We start from the raw sequence: 20,418 nt of genomic DNA, 5'->3' as shown, positions 1-20,418 counted from the left end.
ATGTAGTTTTATTCTGAGGCCAGGCGTGCCAGGATAGGACAGATGAAGGGGCGTCAAGTAGGAGGTGGGAGAAGGTGACAGCAGAATTTCGGAATCGTTTGACTTTGTGTTAAAATAGTCGAATGTCCATGAAAGGTCAATGTAAATGTGAAATGTGTTTAGAGAAAAAATTAGGACTTTCCAACATTTCAGTTCAGTTTATTCACTTGGTCACAGTTCCAGAGGACTGACAGTACAGCGTTTTATCAAACGAGTAATAAGTACAATAATTGTCAGCTAGTAATTTCCAACCAGTGTGCTGTGGTAATATAATGCTTTAAACTTTCCTTGTAACTTAATTGGGCCATAAATTATGCACTTACGACAAGTAGCAAATGCCACTCCCAGTTCAAATGTACTCAACATCTACTTACGCAGCAGTGGCGGAACAAATGTGAACAGAGCCCAGGTGCGATTAGTTTATACGCCCCCCCCACTCAAGTAATTAGTAACATTGTAACTGCTTACAATGTCCGTTTTTTTTTTAAATCAAGGCATATTTTTCTCTGCACAACTTCATCGATATGAACTGTTATTATACTGTACTATACAGTCCCTGACAAAAGTCTTGTCGCTTATCCATTTTGTAGAAACAATTGCTAATAACCTGACTTTTAATGATTCAATTGGTTTCAGAAATGGTTCATATGAAAGCTAAGACCCTCCCAAATGATGTTAAATGTACAAAAATATATTTGCTTCACTGAAAAAAAATTAATCATTTAATGAAGACATAAAAGGTCAAATTTTGGCAAGACAAAAGTTTTGTCGCTTACAGAAAGTAGTGTGAAAATTGAACAAAAACTGTACTTCAAATACAAAAACGTTACATAAGATAAGCGAATGAAGTAGTGGCACTGTGAGATCCAAATTTAATATTTTGTATGACTTCCATGGGCTTCGGCAAGGATTCATACAATTTATTGATGAAGTCATCAGGAACATCAAAGAAAGCAGTCTTGCATGCCTCCCAGAGTTCATCAACATTCTTGGGTTTCGTCTTCCATGCTTCCTCTCTCATCCTACCCCAGACATGCTCAATGGTGTTCATGTGTGGTGACTGGGCTGGCCAGTCCTGGAGGATCTTGATCTTCTTTGCCTTGAGGAACTTTGAGGTAGAAATTGAAGTATGCGATGGCGCACCATCCTGCTCCAGAATTTGTCCCTTTTTATGGTTAGGAATGTAAGAGGCAGCTAAGATTTGTTGATATTTCAGAATATTTATGTTGCCTTCCACCCTGCAGATTTCTCGCACACCCCCATACTGGATGTAACCCCAGACCATGATCTTGACCATGATGTCTGTCGAATTCTGTCTAAAAATGGCCTCCATGGTCGAATCAGTGCCCAGAAACCAGCATTAAACAAAAGACAATTAAAAAAAAACCTGTGGCATTTGCCAAGGCCCACAGCCTGTCAAAAGGATGGACGCTGGAAAAGTGGCAAGAGGTGGATTTTTAGATGAATATTCCATTGAATTACTCCACAGTCGCCGCAAATATTGCAGGAGACCTACTGGTGCCCGCATGGATCCGAGATTCACTCAGAAAACAGTGAAGTTTGGTGGTGGCAAAATCATTAAAATTAAAATTAATGTTCTGAATCAACCGTTAAAGTTGTTAAAATTGCTCCCGTTATTGCATTAGTTCCCTTCTGTCTACTTTCGACATGTGTAAATTTTAAAACTGTTTCATCATTTAAAAACAGATTTAAGTCAAGATTTTGCCGATTTAGGAGCATTTACGATAAAAGGCTACTTAGGTTCGCTTGGAAGGTTCTCTACAACAGAGCTTTCCCAAGAGGTCTACTGCTTTAAGATGGCGGCTGTTTACTAACGCATCTAGTTCTTTAGCTATGTTGGTAATGCCACTGTGTCTGTCATTTGCATCTACAGTTTTGGTCAAAAGTTTACATACACTTGTGAAGAACATAATATCATGGCTCTCTTGAGTTTCCAGTTATTTCTACAACTCTGATTTTTCTCCGATAGAGTGATTGGAACAGATACTTCTTTGTCACAAAAAACATTCATGAAGTTTGGTTCTTTTATGACTTTATTATGGGTTAACAGAAAAAGTGATCAAATCTGCTGGGTCAAAAATATACATACAGCAACACATACATTCAGCATGGATCTGAAAAAGCGAATCATTGACTTGAACAAGTCAGGAAAGTCACTTGGAGCCATTTCAAAGCAGCTGCAGGTCCCAAGAGCAACAGTGCAAACAATTGTTTGTAAGTATAAAGTGCATGGCACTGTTTTGTCACTGCCACGATCAGGAAGACAACACAAGCTATCACCTGCTGCTGAGAGAAAATTGGTCAGGAGGGTGAAGATTCAACCGAGAATCACCAAGAAGCAGATCTGCCAAGAATTAGAAGCTGCTGGAACACAGGTGTCAGTGTCCACAGTCAAGCGTGTTTTGCATCTACATGGACTGAGAGGCTGCCGTGCAAGAAGGAAGCCCTTGCTCCAAAAGCGGCACCTTAAGGCTCGACTGAAGTTTGCTGCTGATCACATGGACAAAGATAAGACTTTCTGGAGGAAAGTTCTGCGGTCAGACGAAACAAAAATCGAGCTGTTTGGCCACAATGCCCAGCAATATGTTTGGAGGAGAAAAGGTGAGGCCTTTAACCCCAAGTACACCATGCCTACCGTCAAGCACGGTGGTGGTAGTATTATGCTGTGGGGCTGTTTTGCTGCCAATGAAACTGGTGCTTTACAGAGAATAAATGGGATAATGAAGGACGACGATTACGGTACCTTCAAATTCTTCAAGATAACCTAAAGTCATCAGCCCGAAGATTGGGTCTTGGGCGCAGTTGGGTGTTCCAACAGGACAATGACCCCAAACACACATCAAAAGTGGTAATGGAATGGCTAAATCAGGCTAGAATGAAGGTTTTCGAATGGCCTTCCCAAAGTCCTGACTTAAACCCCATTGAGAACTTGTGGACAATGCTGAAGAAACAAGTCCATGTCAGAAAGCCATCAAATTTAACTGAACTGCACCAATTCTGTCAAGAGGAGTGGTCAAAGATTCAACCAGAAGCTTGCCAGAAGCTTGTGGATGGCTACCAAAAGCGCCTAATTCAAGTGAAAATGGCCAAGGGACGTTACCAAATATTAGCGCTGCTATATGTATATTTTTGACCCAGCAGATTTGATCACTTTTTTCTGTTCACCCATAATAAAGTCATAAAAGAACCAAACTTGATGTTTTTTGTGACAAAGAAGTATCTGTTCCAATCACTCTATCAGAGAAAAATCAGAGTTGTAGAAATAACTGGAAACTCAAGAAAGCCATGACATTATGTTCTTCACAAGAGTATGTAAACTTTTGACCACAACTGTAACTGGCGGAATCTTCAGGAATCTTCGTCAATTGCTCTGTCTGTTTTTTTGTTTTTTTTTAATAGCAGTTAGGCTTGAAAAGCTCAGAATAATCAGACAACGGGACTTTAGCAATGTCTTTAACCAGATAAGAGCCAAGCATCTCGCTGACAATGGCTTTGCAGACAGCTTGTATTGATGTCTCTGACTTTTGGGATTTAGCCACAAAACTGGCTTTTCACCGCTTTGACAAGTCTAATCAAATGATGTACTGTAGACGTGCTAGGGGCCACATTGTCGCGGATTGCAAGGTGGCTGATGGCTAGAAATCGGAGTTCTTAAACGCAACACGAGCCATACCTTCCTAATCTGCACACAACTGCAACCTTCTACCTACTCTTTCTTTCTCGCGGCACACCTGACGATCTCTCACGGCACGCCACGGCACACCGGTTGAAAAACACTGGCCTACAGGAGTGTTTAAAATGCCTTGCATAGCATAGATAAATAACATTTATGAATATCAAAAGAAGTGAAACATAAAAAAACAATATCACTTTTTTTTCATATTAACTTACATTTGGCAACCTTTTAAAATTTCAAGGAGGCACTATGAACCCAAATGAAATTGAAATAGAGCATTCCTTAAGTTTTAACTGTACTGTATTTGCTTTAACGTCCCTTTCCATTGCTGTTCTTCTCCCGCTTCAGTTGGTGATGCCGCCACCTTTGCCGGTCCACAGCTCTCGTAACTCCACCTTGCAGCCTAAATCCCTAAGGGCAGCTTTGGCAACATCACCGCAATCTTGATGGGTCCTTAACGCTTGCAATATCAAGGCCTCAACACCCATCTCCAGAATCAGTTGACTGTAGTTGGGCTGATGTGACACCAGGTTTCGTAGCAGCATGCAAGCCTGTTTCTGTTTAGAAGACAAAAAAATATTCAAAGACCCAGATTCGGAGAGCCTCAAAAAATTACAATTAAAGCAGGTGAACTGACTGTCACATTATCAATAAAAAATGCCAGGAGATTGTCAGTCAAGCAGGTCATTGACCCACAAAGGTAAATGTTCGGTGAAGTAATTAGGCTAACCATCATCAGCGAGACTGATGTGAGTAAGTCGATGATGAAGCACACAATGTGTGATTGACCAGTGATCAGTTTAGGCGATGCAGTGGGGCAAATAAGTATTTAGTCAACCAATAAATGTGCAAGTTCTCCCACTTGAAAATATAAGAGAGGCCTGTAATTGTCAACATGGGTAAACCTCAACCATGAGAGACAGAATGTGAAAAAAAAAAAAAACAGAAAATCACATTGTTTGATTTTTAAAGAATTTACTTCCAAATTAGAGTGGAAAATAAGTATTTGGTCAATATCAAAAGTTCATCTCAATACGTTATTATGTACCCTTTGTTGGCAATAACGGAGGCCAAACATTTTCTGTAACTCTTCACAAGCTTTTCACACACTGTTGCTGGTATTTTGGCCCATTCCTCCATGCAGATCTCCTCTAGAGCAGTGATGTTTTGGGGCTGTCGTTGGGCAACACGGACTTTTAACTCGACTGGCTAACCCACTCCAAGACCTTGAAATGCTTCTTACGAAGCCACTCCTTTGTTGCCCTGGCTGTGTGTTTGGGATCATTGTCATGCTGAAAGACCCAGCCAGGTCTCATCTTCAATGCCCTTGCTGATGGAAGGAGATTTTCACAAAAAATCTCTCAATACATGGCCCCATTCATTCTTTCCTTGACACATTGACACAGATCAGTCGTCCTTGTCCCTTTGCAGAAAAACAGCCCCAAAGCATGATGTTTCTACACCCATGCTTCACAGTGGGTATGGTGTTCTTCGGCTCCAATTCAGTATTCTTTTGTCCTCCAAACACAAGAACCTGGGTTTCTACCAAAAAGTTCTATTTTGGTTTCATCCGACCATAACACATTCTCCCAGTCCTCTACTGGATCATCCAAATGCTCTCTAGCGAACCGCAGACGGGCCTGGACGTGTACTTTCTTCAGCAGGGACACACGTCTGGCAGTGCAGGATTTGAGTCCCTGGTGGCGTATTGTGTTACTGATAGTAGCCTTTGTTACTGTGGTCCCAGCTCTGTAGGTCATTCACTAGGTCCCCCCGTGTGGTTCTAGGATTTTTGCTCACCGTTCTTGTTATCATTTTGACGCCATCTTGCATGGAACCCCAGATCGAGGGAGATTATCAGTGGTCTTGTATGTCTTCCATTTTCTAATTAGGGCTGTCCCAAACGACTAATTTTCTCCCGATTAGTCAGCCGACTATTTTTACGATTAGTCGACTAATCTAATAATTAATTTTTTTATTTTTTTTTTATTTTTACTAATCTAGCAATGAAATTTTTGTTGACGCTTATCAATTCACAAAAAACATATTGGAACACAAATTATTTATTAAAGTACAAATAAACACGTAAATAACAATAATAAATCACAAATAAACAATGAGTTCAAATGCTGATAGAATTAACTAGTGTAGCATCCCGATTGAAAAGATGGTCTCTTAAACTGATGGTTTACAACTTTTATTCCATCCTTGGATGTAAACACACTGTAAGAGCTACGGTGCACACAAATAAAGCAACATAATAAGAAATTAACAAAAACTTTTCACCTTTTTCCTTTTAAACCTTATTTATATATGAATGAATTGCCTATATGAATTGCATTTACCTTAATTTATTACCTTATCATTGACAATCTCTCCCTTGAGTGCAATCACTGTATATACTGTATATATTTATGACCTTTTAACCTTATATAATTTTCTATACCATAAAATAAACCATAACATGAAATAAACCTTTCAATTAGCATTAAGAACAATAGTAATAGCACTTATAGGCCCATTGTCAATGAAACATTATTATTTAGTAAAGCGACAGCACCCTCTGGTGTACAAAAAATGAAAAAAAAAAAAAAAAAATTACAAACTGCGTGAAGGCGCTTGAGGTTTTTATTCACGGCCGACGTGCAGCCAAGCTTGGCATTGAAGAGACAGGACAGAAGAGTGTACTCTCCTTTGTTTCTTTGAAATAAGGCAATGTTTTGGACACTCTGGTGCGCTTTTTTTTGGCTTTGTGCCGCTTTCCCCGCTTGCAAACGGAGCATCCGACATTCTAACTTTCCACGCATATATTTTTTTAACCCTTCATTAACCGTCGACGGGATGTTGTGCTCGTCGACGGATTTACGTCATCGATGACGTCGACTATGTCGACTAGTCGGGACAGCTCTATTTCTAATCATTGCTCCCACAGTTATTTCTTTACACCAAGCGTTTTATCTATTGCAGATTCAGTCTTCCCAGCCTGGTGCTGGTCTACAATTTTGTCTCTGGTGTCCTTCGACAGCTCTTTGGTCTTGGCCATAATGGAGTTTGGAGTGTGACTGACTGAGATTGTGGACAGGTGTCTTTTATACCGATAATGAGTTAAAACAGGTGCTATTAATACAGGTAACGAGTGGAGCCTCATTAGACCTCGTTAGCAGAAGTTAGACCTCTTTGACAGCCAGAAATCTTGCTGTTTGTAGGTGACCAAATACCTATTTTACACTCTAATTTTGAAATAAATTCTTCAAAAATTCATCAAACAATGTGATTTTCAGTTTTTTTTTTTCCACATTCTGTCTCTCATGGTTGAGGTTTACCCATGTTGACAATTACAGGCCTCTCTAATCTTTTCAAATAGGAGAACTTGCACAATTGGTGGTTGACTAAATACTTATTTACCCCACTGTATATCAGGGGTCGGGAACCGTTTTAACTGAGAGAGCCAACACACCCTCCATTTCTCTCTCCTGGAAGTGGCGAACAAGTCATGAAAGTGAAACCGATTCCGCACCTGTGTGACTTGGGGTAGCATCCAGTTAACTTCCAGTTTTGATATACTCCAGTTCACTCGGAATTGAATTGGGAGGGTCAGCCCCTCTGCTGATTGAGCAGAGACTTGTGAGTTCTGTAGCTCCATCTCTGTGCAATTCGCGACAGGAGGACCACCAACGGGCACCGAATTGAAGCTTATTACGTACGTTTAAAGTTTTGAAGATCAATGCGTGAATGCACCATCAGCTCATCACAGCTTGTTCATGTCAAGCGAACCGGCCGGTTCCACATTTAAGATTACGGGTTGGCGGAGAGCCAGATGCACTCATCAAAAGAACCAGATATGGCTCACGAGACAAAGCTTCCTGACCCCTGGGATAAATGAATGGATGGCTGGAGGGAGGGATGACAGATCAAGCTTACCTGTACATTACCAACACCAGAATGAGCCTTCATAGACTGCACGGCTGCTAAGACTCCCCCTTCCTCCATGATGACTTTGCAGTTCTTGGGTTTGCGTAAAGCAAGGACAGCTAGGCAGGCACAACCCTGCTCGCACACCTAAATAAAGAGATGTTCATATTAACTCATTGGATGCTTTTAAAGAAAGAGACGTCTAATTCATCTAAACTGGGAGGGCTGGCAGCAAATGAACAGGAAACTAATTCACAGAAGAATATCGTCAAGTGGCACTCAAAAGGTTAACTCATTTGCTCCCAAAAAGTATGAATACGTTCTATTTTTAATTGTTTCAGTGTCCCAAAAACGTATTCATACGTCTTTTACTGGGGTTTTTTTCACAAGAGCCATCTCTAGTTTCTGATGCAACTTCACTCCAAAGCACAATGCTCAAAATCCATTTTAAAGCAATAAAACTGGCCACTGGAGGGCAGTAGCGCCTTTGGTAAGAACTCATATTGGACCATGAAAGGAAGTCAAGAGAAATAGTCAGGAAACGGAAGTTGGAAGAAGCGTGAGAAAAATGTGGACAACGATGTAAAACACAAGGCACATGCCCCACACAAGTTCCCTTGGTGAATTATGTTATGAAGTTGTGGTCACTACAAAAGAAAGATTTTACAAAATCTATCTTGATGAGACAGGCAGTGATGAGGGAAAAGTTTACCCAGTCTGCCGAGACAACCGCAGCCACAACAGCGTCATTTCTCAGTTCAATAGTTTGGTTATGTGTAAATAACTTGTTCCTTTGCTATCAAAAGTAAGGAAATATTGGAGCCACCTAGCCCAGCATCGTGTTTGCTACTTTTCTCTCTGTGTCTCTGACTTTTCTCACAACATCCAACCAACGTAGTAACGCATCGTAACGCACATTGTCTCGTTGCCGAAACGGTGACAAAATCCTGAGAAAAAAAAAACGTAATGCATGAAAAACGTACAGATTTTGAACGTACGGCGTACACATTTAAAAATCAGCGCTCACTTGTACAAATTATGCCGAAACCGTACAACTTGACAGGTATGGCCAATTGACCTTTTGCTGTACCGAGTCCTCATTTATTTATTTTTTTCTATACCAGTTGAGGCTCAACTCAGGTATTTTAATTTTCCATGTTCCTTATCCGATTACTCGATTATTCAAACTAACTAGTTCACCGATTAATCGACAATCAAAATAATCGATAGCTGCAGCCCTACTCTCAACAAGAATCGATATATTGTTTTAAAAGGGTGTCACTGTTTTTTGTTTTATTTTTTAAAGGTTGCTACTAAAGATGTCCCAATCGATCGGGTCCGATCACGTCATTTTCAAAGTATCGGAATCGGCAAAAAAATATCGGACATGCCTTTTTAAATTTTTTTTTTTTTTTTAATTAAATCGTTTTCTAATTGTATTTAACGTTACAGACAAAATGTCTTACATTCATCCAGAGTCATTAATTTTGGCTTAAAGTAGGCATATCAAATTTATCGCGTAAACGGCGGTAATTAATTTTTTAAAAATTAATCACGTTAAAATATTTAATGCAATTAACGCATGCGCTACACGACCCACTCACGCATTGTCGCGTTCAATCTATAATGGCGCCGTTTTACCTATATATAGAGCTAACAGGCAGCGTAAAATGAGTAGAGAGAATTTTGGCAGTCTTTGGAGCCTCTTTTTAATTGGCTAAAGCCTTACAATCCCTCTCTCAACAATTAGAAATATCGTGGGAAGCAATGTGGGGAAGAACGGTAGTGGTTGATCTTTTCCTTAACACCCTATATTACTTCCCAACGCAGAGAAGATATACCAATTGGTGCCACTACGAACAGTCATGGTTGTACTTCCCATCATGCATTTGGGCAGAACAGTTAAATGGCTACAGTATCATTTACTGAAAGCTCAACAAATACACTACATGGCAATATTTAGTCACAATCTACAAAGTCACATTTATTTTATTTATTTATATATCTATTATTTTATAAACATTTATGTATTTAATTACAAGTCTTTCTATCCGTGGCTCCCTCTCACAGAAAGAATGTTATTAATGTAAATGTCATCTTGAGGATTTATTGTCATAATAAACAAATACAGTAATTATGTACTGTATGTTGAATGTATATATTCGTCCAAGTTTTATTCATTTTTTTCTTAATGCATTGCCAAAATGTATATGATCGGGAAAAATTATCGGGAATGATTGGAATTGAATCGGGAGCAAAAAAAAAGGAATCAGATCGGGAAATATCGGGATCGGCAGATACTCAAACTAAAACGATCGGATCGGGAGCAAAAAAACATGATCGGAACAACCCTAATCAAAAGCTCTGTTTGTCTTGTTGTTTATGTTATTTTGTAGAAGGAGAACATTATTCAGATGTTTGGGATGTCACAAAAGCAAAAAATAGCTGTGTTAAAGTTATGTTTGAAATGTATGCTTTTACAAAAAGCTAAAGGTCTCTGTTTTTTCCTCAGAAATTGGAAAATTGCTCAAACTAAGCTATTTTCTAATGCTGATTTTCAAAGAATGGAAAAAGATACGAACTAACGTTATTTTCCTGCTGAAAGAAGAGAGTCCAATCTTTCTTTTGGTGGGTTCCATGTTGTATAGCAATAGAACAGAATGTTCTGTGGGCCTTGCAAAATCAGTCAAAATCCAGTAAAACGGCCGGGAGCGAAAGGGGTTGATCCGGTGAAAATGGCTGGGAGTGAATGAGTTAATATGTAATATTAACAAAATTGTTTTAGCTATTACAGTGACAACATTCATATAAATGACTTACAGGAGATACTGTCATGTGTCTGTTTACGGCGATTACAATGAGTTGGACTCCACCCGCTTTAACAACAGCGTCCTTCACATCATCATTTCCAGCGACGGCTCGTATTGCGCTCAGGACTTGCCGCACCAACTCCTGCGGGGTCAAAAAAAACAGCTCAGTGACTATGAGAATGGATAACGGACCTTTATAACCTTTGTTTCGGTACCGCTGACTCATAACTGTCGGCTAGCAGTGTCATCATGAGTTTCAAGCCACCCAGGTCGCAAATGTCTTGGCAGAACTCGTTCCTCACAGCCAAACGGGATAAGGTGGCGCACAGCTCACTCAAAACAGAGGTATTGCCATCATGCGCTGAGGGAAGAAAGACAAGAATGGAGTATTATTACACTTGCAAATTGACTTAGTGAGACATAGTATTGTCAACACCATAATGAGCCGTCATAGACTGCACCGACAGCAAGTGAACATTCATTCATTCGCTGCCAACCCTCCCACTTTAAAAGGATTGGACGTCAATGGCCGTCTGTAGCAGCCGATGCCAGGGCCAATGAGTTCATTTTGGGGGACGACATTCAGTCATGGCGGTTTTTTAATTCATCAATGTAGTATATGGACTACGCGTCACTCTGGGCTCACGCAGCGAATGGCATGGGATCTAACGTAGCACATCTAGGTTGCTATTTGGTGATATCTAGTTTGTGCGCACGAGAGTTGGCATGGGATCTAACGTAGATCATCTAGGTTGTTATTCGATGATATCTAGTCATTCTAGTGTGTGCGCTGTTTTTTTTTTTTCCACATTCTGGTTAAGATTTACCCATGTTGACAATTACAGGCCTCTCGAATCTTTTCAAGTAGGAGAAATTGCACAATTGGTGGTTGACTGAATACTTATTTGCCCCACTGTATGTGTGTACTGTAACTTCTCTAACTGCTCTACTTATAACTTGCTCTTTAATTATTGAAGAAGAGAGAGACGTTGGCGGCGCGGAACATCTGCAGCGGCACGATGCTCACTCACCGAATGGAATTTCGTTGTCATCTTGTGAGAGCCGGTGACAATGAGAAATATATCTCTGAATCTGTTTACAAAGAGGCCGAGGCGCGAAGACCAAGGTGCATGATGCTTGATGCAGCATTTAACCGACAAGTAAAATATGAAACGTTTCATAAATGAGTAGGCGGTTAAATGATTAAACGACCAATTTGAATCCTTAGTTATTTCAATTCTGAATTCAAGCCAATGGGGCAACAAAAACCTACACATTCACACTTTAAATTCACATGATTGCCTATGAGGAAATGCCAAACCCCCAAATTCCACTTCGCTCAGCTGCGTTACGAACGACGCAACAAATACGTTTGGATTTCAATCGGTACGAGGTGGTCCAAATCATTCGATTAGCTCCGATTCGGATCCGCTGAAGTCCATCCTCTCTGGTCCATCAAACTGAAATACATACGAGGTCTATTTTCTGGTCCGTCAACCATTAGGCACGCACCAATAAGGAACTACGGTAGAATGGCAGCAATAGTAAATAATAGAGATGTCCCGATCGATCGATCACGTCATTTTCAAAGTATCGGTATCGGCAAAAAAATATCGGCCATGCCTTGTTTTATTTTTTTATTTATTTTTTTTATTAAATCGTTTTCTAATTGTATTTAAAGTTACAGACATAATATGTTACACTCATCCAGAGCCTTTAGTTTAGGCTTAAGGTAGGGTTATCAAATTTATCCCGATAACGGTGGTAATAAGTTTTTTTAAAAAATGTATCACGTTAAAATTAGGGCTGTCAAACGATTAAAATTTTTAATCGAGTTAATTACAGCTTCAAAATTAACTAATCGTAATTAATCGCAAATAATCGCAATTCAAACCATCTATAAAATATGCCATATTTTTCTGTAAATTATTGTTGGAATGGAAAGATAAGACACAAGACGGATATATACATTCAACATACGGTACATAAGGACTGTATTTGTTTATTAGAACAATAAATCAACAAGATGGCATTAACATTATTAACATTCTGTTAAAGCGATCCATGGATAGGAAGACTTGTAGTTCTTAAAAGAAAAATGTTAGTACAAGTTATAGAAATTTTATATTAAAACCCCTCTTAATGTTTTCGTTTTAATAAAATTTGTAAAATTTTCAATCAAAAAATAAACTAGTAGCCCGCCATTGTTGATGTCAATAATTACTTACACAATGCTCATGGGTGCTGAAGCCTATAAAATCAGTCGCACCCAAGCACCAGCAGAGGGCGGCAAAACTCCATAAAACACAACAAGTGAGCGTTTCACTATACTGTCATTTAAATTTGTCTGAGCGGGCATTTGCGTTAATTGCATCAAATATTTTAACGTGATTAATTTAAAAAATTAATTAACGTCCGTTAACGCGATCATTTTGACAGCCCTAGTTAAAATATTTAATGCATGCGTTGCACGACCCACTCATGCAGTGTCGCGCTCAATCTGTAATGTCGTCGTTTTACCTATACAGAGACATCAAAGGCAGCGTAAAATGAGTAGAGTGAATTTTGGCAGCCCTTGAAGGCTTATTTTAATTGGCTAAAGCCTTACACTCCCTCTCCCTACGGTTAGAAATATTATGGGAAGCAATGTGGGGAAGCAAGGTAGCATTTGATCTTTTTTCTTAACACCTTATTTTATTTCCCAACGCAGAGAAGATATATGAATTGGTAGCACTACGCACAGTCATGGTTCCACTTCCCATCATGCATTGGGGCATGGCTACAGTATCATTTACTGAAAGCTCAACAAATACACTAGATGGAAATATTTAGTCAAAATATACAAAGTCACAAGTCTTTCTATCCGTGGATCCCTCTCACAGAAAGAATGTTAATAATGTAAATCCCTTCTTGAGGATTTATTGTCATTATAAACAAATACAGTACTTATGTACTGTATGTTGAATGTATATATTCGTCCGAGTTTTATTCATTTTTTTCTTAATGCATTGCCAAAATGTATATGATCGGGAAAAATTATCGGGAATGATTGGAATTGAATCGGGAGCAAAAAAAAAAAAAAAAGCAATCGGATCGGGAAATATCGGGATCTGCAGATACTCAAACTAAAACGATCGGGATCGGATTGGGAGCAAAAAAACATGATTGGAACAACCCTAGTAAATAATGTATATAAAAAATACTATGCACCTGATTTTTACTATATTTTATTGAAATTTACACAAAAACAATATTTATATAGGTCATTTGCATTGGACCTACAGGGCTTGTGTATTCCCAAAACAATAAAATATTATTTTAAAATGACTAAAGGAAGTGACTTTTGTAGTAAACTGAATAAGTAAGCATGTTACACCGTTGAACCAATAGAGGGCGTAATTGTATTATTATAGAGAATTGTTTGGTTGTAGTTGGGAAGTGTTGTGTGCTTTTGTGTGTGTACAATGGAATTAATTTAACTGTATCTTAACTGTACCATTGGCCCTTGTGCATTTTTGGCTTGTACAGTGCCTTGCAAAAGTATTCGGCCCCCTTGAATCTTGCAACCTTTCGCCACATTTCAGGCTTCAAACATAAAGATATGAAATTTAATTTTTTTGTCAAGAATCAACAACAAGTGGGACACAATCGTGAAGTGGAACAACATTTATTGGATAATTTCAACTTTTTTAACAAATAAAAAACTGAAAAGTGGGGCGTGCAATATTATTCGGCCTCTTTACTTTCAGTGCAGCAAACTCACTCCAGAAGTTCAGTGAGGATCTCTGAATGATCCATTGTTGTCCTAAATGACCGATGATGATAAATAGAATCCACCTGTGTGTATTCAAGTCTCCGTATAAATCCACCTGCTCTGTGATAGTCTCAGGGTTCTGTTTAAAGTGCAGAGAGCATTATGAAAACCAAGGAACACACCAGGCAGGTCCGAGATACTGTTGTGGAGAAGTTTAAAGCCGGATTTGGATACAAAAAGATTTCCCAAGCTTTAAACATCTCAAGGAGCACTGTGCAAGCCATCATATTGAAATGGAAGGAGCATCAAACCACTGCAAATCTACCAAGACCCGGCCGTCCTTCCAAACTTTCTTCTCAAACAAGGAGAAAACTGATCAGAGATGCAGCCAAGAGGCCCATGATCACTCTGGATGAACTGCAGAGATCTACAGCTGAGGTGGGAGAGTCTGTCCATAGGACAACAATCAGTCGTACACTGCACAAATCTGGCCTTTATGGAAGAGTGGCAAGAAGAAAGCCATTTCTCAAAGATATCCATAAAAAGTCTCGTTTAAAGTTTGCCACAAGCCACCTGGGAGACACACCAAACATGTGGAAGAAGGTGCTCTGGTCAGATGAAACCAAAATTGAACTTTTTGGCCACAATGCAAAACGATATGTTTGGCGTAAAAGCAACACAGCTCATCACCCTGAACACACCATCCCCACTGTCAAACATGGTGGTGGCAGCATCATGGTTTGGGCCTGCTTTTCTTCAGCAGGGTCAGGGAAGATGGTTAAAATTGACGGGAAGATGGATGCAGCCAAATACAGGAACATTCTGGAAGAAAACCTGTTGGTATCTGCACAAGACCTGAGACTGGGACGAAGATTTATCTTCCAACAGGACAATGATCCAAAACATAAAGCCAAATCTACAATGGAATGGTTCAAAAATAAATGTATCCAGGTGTTTGAATGGCCAAGTCAAAGTCCAGACCTGAATCCAATCGAGAATCTGTGGAAAGAGCTGAAGACTGCTGTTCACAAACACTCTCCATCCAACCTCCCTGAGCTCGAGCTGTTTTGCAAGGAAGAATGGGCAAGAATGTCAGTCTCTCGATGTGCAAAACTGATAGAAACATACCCCAAGCGACTTGCAGCTGTAATTGGAGCAAAAGGTGGCGCTACAAAGTATTAACGCAAGGGGGCCGAATAATATTGCACGCCCCACTTTTCAGTTTTTTATTTGTTAAAAATTTTTTAAATTATCCAATAAATTTTGTTCCACTTCACGATTGTGTCCCACTTGTTGTTGATTCTTGACAAAAAATTAAAATTTTATATCTTTATGTTTGAAGCCTGAAATGTGGCGAAAGGTTGCAAGGTTCAAGGGGGCCGAATACTTTTGCAAGGCACTGTATGAGTGTGGGGGTTTTTTTTCTGAAAATACTGTCACAAAAATGGCGATCTGATCACGTGCTCCCCTCCATTTTGCGCATGCATGTCAGGAGTCAGCGGATGTATGGACGCAAGTGTCCAAATAAGATCTGGGCCTGTTAACCTATCAAACTACCTCCTATATGTGGTGTCAATTAATCTCTCGAAAATCAGATTTCTGTGCTTAAAGAGCCATCCAGTTTCAATCTGGATTGGCAAAAAATTGGATTTAAACTGCCAGTCTGAACAAGGCCTAAATGGATTATGTGCACTGGAGGTAGCGCAACAGTGTTCAATCGGTCTCACCTTTTGCAGACTCAATCAAGACCTTGAGACCATTGTGCTGAAGAACAATCATCTTGGCGTGCTCGTGAGCTTGCCCAAATGAAACACGGATATCGTCGTCAAAAGTCATGACCCTGAGAGCGCCGGCGGCTTCCTTAACCACGTCGGCGCATTCGCTGTGCTGTTTAATGGCATTGGTCAGCAGCGGTAAGACACCCGCTTTGACCAGATCTTGTCTATTCTGTTCATGTTTCAGACAGCAGTGTCGCACCGTGGAGATGGCAGCTCGCGTTACGCAAGAATCCGCACCATGCTTTTCGAAAACATCTAAGAGGAAGCGCTTGCCCTCCGCATCCAACAAGTCTGGCTGTCCATCGGTCAAAGCAGCCAAGGCGGACAGTGCGGCAAGCACGGCTTCCTGCTCGTCCATGCTCTTTTGACAGTAGGAGAGGATGATGGGATAAGCGCCTTTCTGGGCCGCTAGGTACCTTTGAGCGAATCCAAGTAAACATTCCTCGGTGAAACGTTTTATATCCGACGCAGCTTTTGTTTTGGAGACATCTTCAGATTCTGTTGCGATACGGAGGGACTCCAAAGTCTGAATGTGAATAAAACATGACATAAGAAGTGAAGGACAGCACATAGAGTTCAGTACTAGATAGTAAAATACATACCTGTAATATTTTATGTGTTTGCTCCTGTTGTTTGTCATCAGACGGCTCAGTAGGTACAGCTTTAACGATACAACTGAGGTCCACACCTGCATGAAATATACAGTCAATAAGGAAACCAGGAAGCCAAAGATTAGTGATAAATGCTGCCTTCAAATGTGGTCATAACTGTGGTAAATACTAGGGCTGTTCCGATCAGGTTTTTCTGCTCCCAATCCGATCCCGATCGTTTTAGTTTGAGTATCTGCCGATCCCGATATTTCCCGATCCGATTGTTTTGTTTTTGCTCCCGATTCAATTCCAATCATTCCCGATAATTTTTCCCGATCATATACATTTTGGCAATGCATTAAGAAAAAAATGAATAAAACTCGGACAAATATATACATTCAACATACAGTACATAAGTATATTTTAACGTGATACATTTTTTAAAAATTAATTACCGCCAGTATCGGGATAAATTTGATAACCCTATCTTAAGCCTAAACTAAAGACTCTGGATGGGTGCAACATATTATGTCTGTAACGTTAAATACAATTAGAAAACGATTTAATTTATATATATGTATATATATATATATATATATATATATATATATATATATATATATATATATATAGGGCTGTCAAAATGATCGCGTTAACGGGCGATAATTACTTTTTTAAATTAATCACGTTAAAATATTTGACGCAATTAACGCACATGCCACGCTCAGACAGATTTAAATGACAGTACAGTCAAATGCCCACTTGTTAATTGAGTTTTGCTGCCCTCTGCTGGCACTTGGGTGCGACTGATTTTATAGGCTTCAGCACCCATGAGCATTGTGTAAGTAATTATTGACATCAACAATGGCGGGCTACTAGTTTATTTTTTGATTGAAAATTTTACAAATTTTATCAAAACGAAAACATTAAGAGGGGTTTTAATATAAAATTTCTATAACTTGTACTAACATTTATCTTGTAAGAACTACAAGTCTTTCTATCCATGGATCGCTTTAACAGAATGTTAACAATGTTACTGCCGTCTTGTTGATTTATTGTTATAATAAACAAATACAGTCCTTATGTACCGCATGTTGAATATATATATCCATCTTGTCTTATCTTTCCATTCCAACAATAATTTACAGAAAAAAATGGCATATTTTATAGATAGTTTGAATTGCGATTAATTAATTTTTAAGCTGTAATTAACTCGATTAAAAATTTTTAATCGTTTGACAGCCTTTATACATATATATATATATATATATATATATATATATATATATATATATATATATATATAAAAGGCATGTCCGATATTTTTTTCCCGATTCCGATACTTTGAAAATGACGTGATCGGACCCGATCGACTTCTCTAGTAAATACCACTAGTCGAGTCAAAAATTGCACAGGAATGCCGCCTCAAGTTGTATTTTCTATTGGAGAACAGAGATTTTATTATAATACCCAATTTTTGTGAATGGTAAGAAACTCGGGGCTGGCCCTGGGCAGAGGAGAGCTAGGCAGTTGATTAGAGCGCCATCTAGTGGCAGGGGCGCCAAATTACATTGGGGAAAAAAACATGAAAAAAAAAAATCACGCTACGCTCCTGGAACGTTTTCTAACATATCAAGTACATTTAGATAGGTTAGATCACAGGTGTCAAACCGATTCCAGAAAGGGCCAAGTGGGTGCAGGTTTGCTTTCCAACCAATGAAGAGAACGAGATGAATATTCGCCATAGTTTCCGTCATTAATTCATAATGTGTGATATTTTCTTATTGTATGTGTAGTTAGAACGAATTTAGCAGTGTTTGGTCGTGTCGCTCATTTGACGTGCTATGCCCCACCCCCTTATTTATTTATTCATGGACTAAAACTTTTAAGTTTATAGACGAAACACTGAGAATTGTCGACTGAAACTACACGAAATTTGTCTTAGTTTTCCTTGACTAAAATTAAACAAAGACGAACACATTTTGATGTGCCTAAAATATCACTAAGACTAATACGTATTTTTGTCCGAAAGACCAAGACGAAAACTAAAATGGCTGCCAAAAACAACACTTGTGCAATTTCTTAGCAAGCCTTTGTTTTACATCTCCTAAAATTTATTCTAAAACACTTTAAATGTTCCTAATCCGATTACTCGATTATTCGAACTAACTAGTTGATATATTATTAATCAACTACTAAAATAATCGATAGTTGCAGCCCTAGTGCTAAGCAATAAAAATCGTCACCTTTCCAAGAGCATGTGAAGGCAGCATATTTAAGGTTTATCTTCTGTTGTGGAAAGACAAATTGGATAAATATGTATTGTACAGTGAAAACTGCTTGCCGTGATTCAGCAAATTCTGCATTACCATGAAACAAATTCGGTACATACATTTTTAGTAACAATACCTTGAGACTGAAACTGCTCTACAGCTTCCCTCAAAGCCTCAGCAGGATCCATCTCAAACTCGTCGACGTTTTCTCTCACTGCAGCATCAAATGTTTCCTGAGTAATCCTTCGTAGTGCCATTTTCAGTTCACTCCAGTTATTATCCGCTGGAAAATTAAGAATTACTTTTTCCTTTTGATATATACTTTTCTATTTTTTAGTTTAAAATTTAAAGTGTCAATCCCTGGACAAACATGCTTTATAGTATGTTTCTATTCCAAGACCAAGAACGTTGTTAACGCCCTGTCTCCCTTCTCAGTACAATGAAAGCACTACGTTGGATTTACGCCATTTACGTAATCAAACTCCCTTCGTGGTGGTTCATTTGTGCGTTAAATAATTTCCTCCTATCCGTTTTCGTGAATTACAACCTACGTAAAATGGTCCTACGCTTATATGTGTTCGGTTAAAACAGGCTAAATATCACGTTCCATATCTTTAAAATTATTACGAGGAACAATTACACATATGGTTGATGTAAAGACGAATGAAACATAATTTTAACCGTACAAAATGTATAAGCACAAGGAATTTTGTAACGTCCACATGGTAAAAAATATGATTTTACTATTCAATCAGTTAACTTTCTAACTCATGATTCAACATTTTAGCTGTGTTGTAAAAAGCTATGTTGTAAAAAACTAACTAAACTAACTAAAACTCCAGTACAACATTCGTACGGGAATGCAGTAAGAAAATGTAGGAATTGTATTTATTTTAAAATAGTAATAGCACAAATTATTTTTGCCACCCTCCCAGTTCAAACAGATTGGACGTCGACTCGTGATGAACTCATAGCATAATGATGAAAGTAGCTTCTTTTTCTGTTTATTATTTGTAAATGGTAAATGGTGTTATACTTATATAGCGCTTTTCCAGCTTTACTGTAAAACATCGTAAGATAATAATAATTTTGTAAAAACTACGAAGTCTAAGCATCACTCATAATTTAAAAAATATATAGCGATAGTGAGGAGCAGAAGTATTTGCACCCCTTGTGATTTTGGAAGTTCACCCACTTAGAAAATAGGTAGAGGTCTGAAATTTTAATCATAGATGCATTTCTACTTACACCTTATCCCAAAAAACTCACATTGCATGATTTTTAAAACCATTTATTTGTAATTTACTGGAGTTCATAAGTATTTGTACCCCTGAAAATCAGCAATAATTATGACACTCAAAGAGTTTTCATTCTACCTTAAAAAAAAGGTCCACCTTTACCCCATGAGTAACTGCCCACCCACCACCCGTTTGAGCTCATTATTGTCAACTGTGCACTATAAAACCACTATAAAACACACACCTGGTAAGAAATGTCTTGATGAGAAACATTGTCTGAGGTGCATCATGGTATGAAAAAGTATCTGAACCTTTTGGAATTTCTCA

At 38.7% G+C, this 20,418-nt stretch overlaps 1 protein-coding gene across 1 annotated transcript; it reads right to left on the bottom strand.

Annotated features, from left to right (window-relative positions):
- Positions 1 to 137: 137 nt before the first annotated feature.
- Positions 138 to 19,287, bottom strand: armc6 (armadillo repeat containing 6). The gene is made up of 7 exons (XM_057856976.1): positions 18,990 to 19,287; positions 16,593 to 16,678; positions 15,940 to 16,516; positions 10,674 to 10,819; positions 10,469 to 10,600; positions 7,658 to 7,795; positions 138 to 4,293 (listed from the first exon to the last, which is right to left on the bottom strand). The coding sequence occupies exons 1-7, from the start codon at positions 19,108 to 19,110 to the stop codon at positions 4,081 to 4,083; spliced, it is 1,413 nt and encodes a 470-aa protein (XP_057712959.1). The 5' UTR covers positions 19,111 to 19,287; the 3' UTR covers positions 138 to 4,080.
- Between the last annotated feature and the right edge of the window lie 1,131 nt (positions 19,288 to 20,418).

Source organism: Corythoichthys intestinalis, chromosome 14 (genome assembly GCF_030265065.1).
Source record: "Corythoichthys intestinalis isolate RoL2023-P3 chromosome 14, ASM3026506v1, whole genome shotgun sequence".
Classification (NCBI taxonomy): domain Eukaryota; kingdom Metazoa; phylum Chordata; class Actinopteri; order Syngnathiformes; family Syngnathidae; genus Corythoichthys; species Corythoichthys intestinalis.
The sequence above is the reverse complement of the archived record's forward strand: the minus strand, read 5'-3'. Positions and strand labels throughout refer to the sequence as shown.